The sequence below is a fragment of the Capsicum annuum genome, unplaced genomic scaffold (genome assembly GCF_002878395.1).
Source record: "Capsicum annuum cultivar UCD-10X-F1 unplaced genomic scaffold, UCD10Xv1.1 ctg21896, whole genome shotgun sequence".
NCBI lineage: Eukaryota > Viridiplantae > Streptophyta > Magnoliopsida > Solanales > Solanaceae > Capsicum > Capsicum annuum.
The window spans coordinates 2,524-5,328 of record NW_025827883.1 but is presented as its reverse complement, the minus strand read 5'-3'; the positions used below and the strand labels follow the sequence as shown (position 1 = coordinate 5,328).

The following is a 2,805-nucleotide window of genomic DNA, read 5'->3' as shown; positions in this document are numbered from 1 at the left end:
TCTCTGCTCAACCACCCTCTTCCAAATCTTCATAGTGTGACTCAACAACTTAATACCCCTATAGTTCTTGCAACTTTGAATGTTATCCTTATTTTTATATAATGAAATCATCGTACTCCATCTCTAAGCCTCAGGCATTTTTGCAGTTTTAAAAATGCCATTGAACAAATCAACCAACCACCTTAAACCTGCTCCACTAGTATACTTCCAAAAATCCACCGGAATTTCGTTAGGCCCCGTTGCCCTACCCCTCCGCATCCTACAAATAGCCTCTCTGACCTACTCTACCTTAAAATATCTACAGTAACTAAAATTTTGGTTTTCCTCTGAGTGCTCCAGCTCCCCTAACTCAATGCTTCTGTCCCCCTCCTCGTTCAACAAGTCATGAAAATACTCCTGCCATCTCTTCTTAATGTGAACATCCTCCACCAAAAACTCTACCATCATCCCCCTTAATGCACTTCACTTGATCGAGATCACGACCCTTCCGCTCTCTAGCTTTATCCAGCCTATACAATCTATTTTCCTCGCCTTTCTTCTCTAACTCCACATACAGGATCTCAAACGATGTTGTCTTAGTAGATGTAACTGCTAACTTAGCCTCCTTCCTTTCTACTTTGTATACCTCCCTATTCACCCACTTCTCCTATTCATATTTACTCTCAATCAACTTAACATACGCCCCTTTATTAATCTCCACTTTCTTCTTAACTTCTTTTTTCCACCACCAGTCCCCCTTATGCCATTCTACCCAACCCCTCGAAACACCCAACACTTCTCTTACAGTATCCGTGATACAGTTGGAAGCTCTATACCACATAACATATACATCCCCCTACACTCCCACACCCCTATTTCTGTTACCTTCTCCCCTATCTCCAGCACAATAACTGGTGTCAAGCCTCTCTACTTAATTCTAGGTCGGCCTTCCCCATTTAATTCTCTTCTTGATCTTCTTCATTATCAAGTCCATCATCAAAAGCCTGTGCTAGGTCAAAATATTCTCACTCAGAATGACTTTACAGTCCTTACAAAAAGCCTTATCCCCCTTCCTAAGCAGTAGAAAGTCAAACTGAGTCTTAGTTATCGTGCTTCAAAAGGTAATCAGGTGATCCTCCTTCTTTGAAAAGATCGAGTTTACTACCACTAGCCCAAAGACCCTCACAAAATGTAACAGAGCAGCTCCCTCCCTATTTCTATCACCGAAACCAAAACTTACATGCGCATCATCATAGCCTCCTGGTAAAACCCCAATATACCTATTAAAGTCCCCTGCTATGACAAATATTTCCGATCTGGGCACGTTTTTCACCACCTCGTCCAAATCCTCCCAAAATCTTGCTTTCACCTTCTCATCCAAGCCCGCCTGCAGCGCATAAACACTACACACGTGTAGCGTAAGCCCCCAAATAACCAACTTAATCGTCATTAGCCTATCACTGACCCTCATAACCTCCACTACCTGCCCCCTAAGCTCCTCATCCACTTAGATGCCCACTCTATTTCGACGCCTCTCACTCCCTGATTACTACAACTTGTAACTATCCATATCCCTAGTCTTAGACCCTACCCATTTAGTCTCCTGAACACCCGCAGACCTAATTTTTGTTTTCACAAGATGCGTAGGCAACCCTCATTTGGGGTCAGTTCTATTTTTTTAAATAAAAAATTAAATTTCACTTGCTTGGTGCCAATATAGTTAGGAGTGTGCGTGAGAAAGAACAATTTGGTATGATGAAAAGGACTGACTTCATGGTAAACCATAGATTCTTTAGGTACCTTTTATCATACCTAAATAACGCTTGAAAAAATTCGCTTGCATACATCTAAGATAAAAACGAAGTCAAACTCATTGTTTCATGTGCATTGTGTGGTGAGCTTTAGTTTAATTTATTGCATTGAATTGTTGATCTAGAACTTGGCCTAAATGTCTGTTAAGGCTAAATTCTAAGTTACACTTGGTTTAGGAAAGGATCAGAGGCTTTCTTTGACCCGATTGAGCCTTTCATAGCCCACCAAATGACAATAACCCCTAGCATTCACTCTTTTGAGCCTAAACCTTTTCTTTGAACAACCACATCTACACCTATACCTTTTTGAGTGCTTACATGCACTATCCCTCTTTTGGACCTACCTCTTTGAGTGCACTACATACATGTAAATTAAGGATGAAGATTCACAATCAAAGACACAAAATGCAAAAGATATATTATCCCAGATGGACAAAATAAAAAAAACTTCAAAAGGAGCAAAGCCCCCACAAATAAAGAGAAAAAAAATAAAAAATACATAATTTTTTGAAAAAAAAAAGGAAAAACTTCAGCACAAGATTCGAAAAAAAATCAAAACAGATGCAAAGCAAGGGGCAACGCAGCACAACAGAGAAGATTATGCGTCAAACCGCAACAAATGTTGAAAGCACAAATGCAGTGTAATGCTCATTAAAGGATTAGTCACTTTCATCACAAATCTTATCCTACCCGTCCCCAAGCCTGTATTATAAGCTGATAACAAGTCCTACAAGATCCTATTCCAAATGTCCTCACATTAGTGGATACTTACATGAAGGTCAAGTCAATGGTATCACAATTCCATGCATTGAATTTATTTCTGAGTGTGAGTGTATTTCTCTTGATGTCCCCAAATTCAAAGAGAAAAATTACTCAAATATGTGTGAAATGAGACTTTCTTTCTGGAGAGGACACTTGAAGCATGAGGATAGGCGTAGCTCAAAATATTTTTTTGAAGCAAGATGAAAAATCTTCTCGATACTTAGGCGTGTCTGAGGTACCACTTGAAACTATA

At 39.7% G+C, this 2,805-nt stretch overlaps 1 protein-coding gene across 1 annotated transcript; it reads right to left on the bottom strand.

Annotated features, from left to right (window-relative positions):
- Positions 1-409: 409 nt before the first annotated feature.
- On the bottom strand, positions 410-1,429 carry LOC124890675. Its single transcript, XM_047402457.1, has 2 exons — positions 1,220-1,429; positions 410-646 (listed from the first exon to the last, which is right to left on the bottom strand). Exons 1-2 carry the CDS (start codon positions 1,427-1,429, stop codon positions 410-412), a joined length of 447 nt encoding a protein of 148 aa, XP_047258413.1.
- Between the last annotated feature and the right edge of the window lie 1,376 nt (positions 1,430-2,805).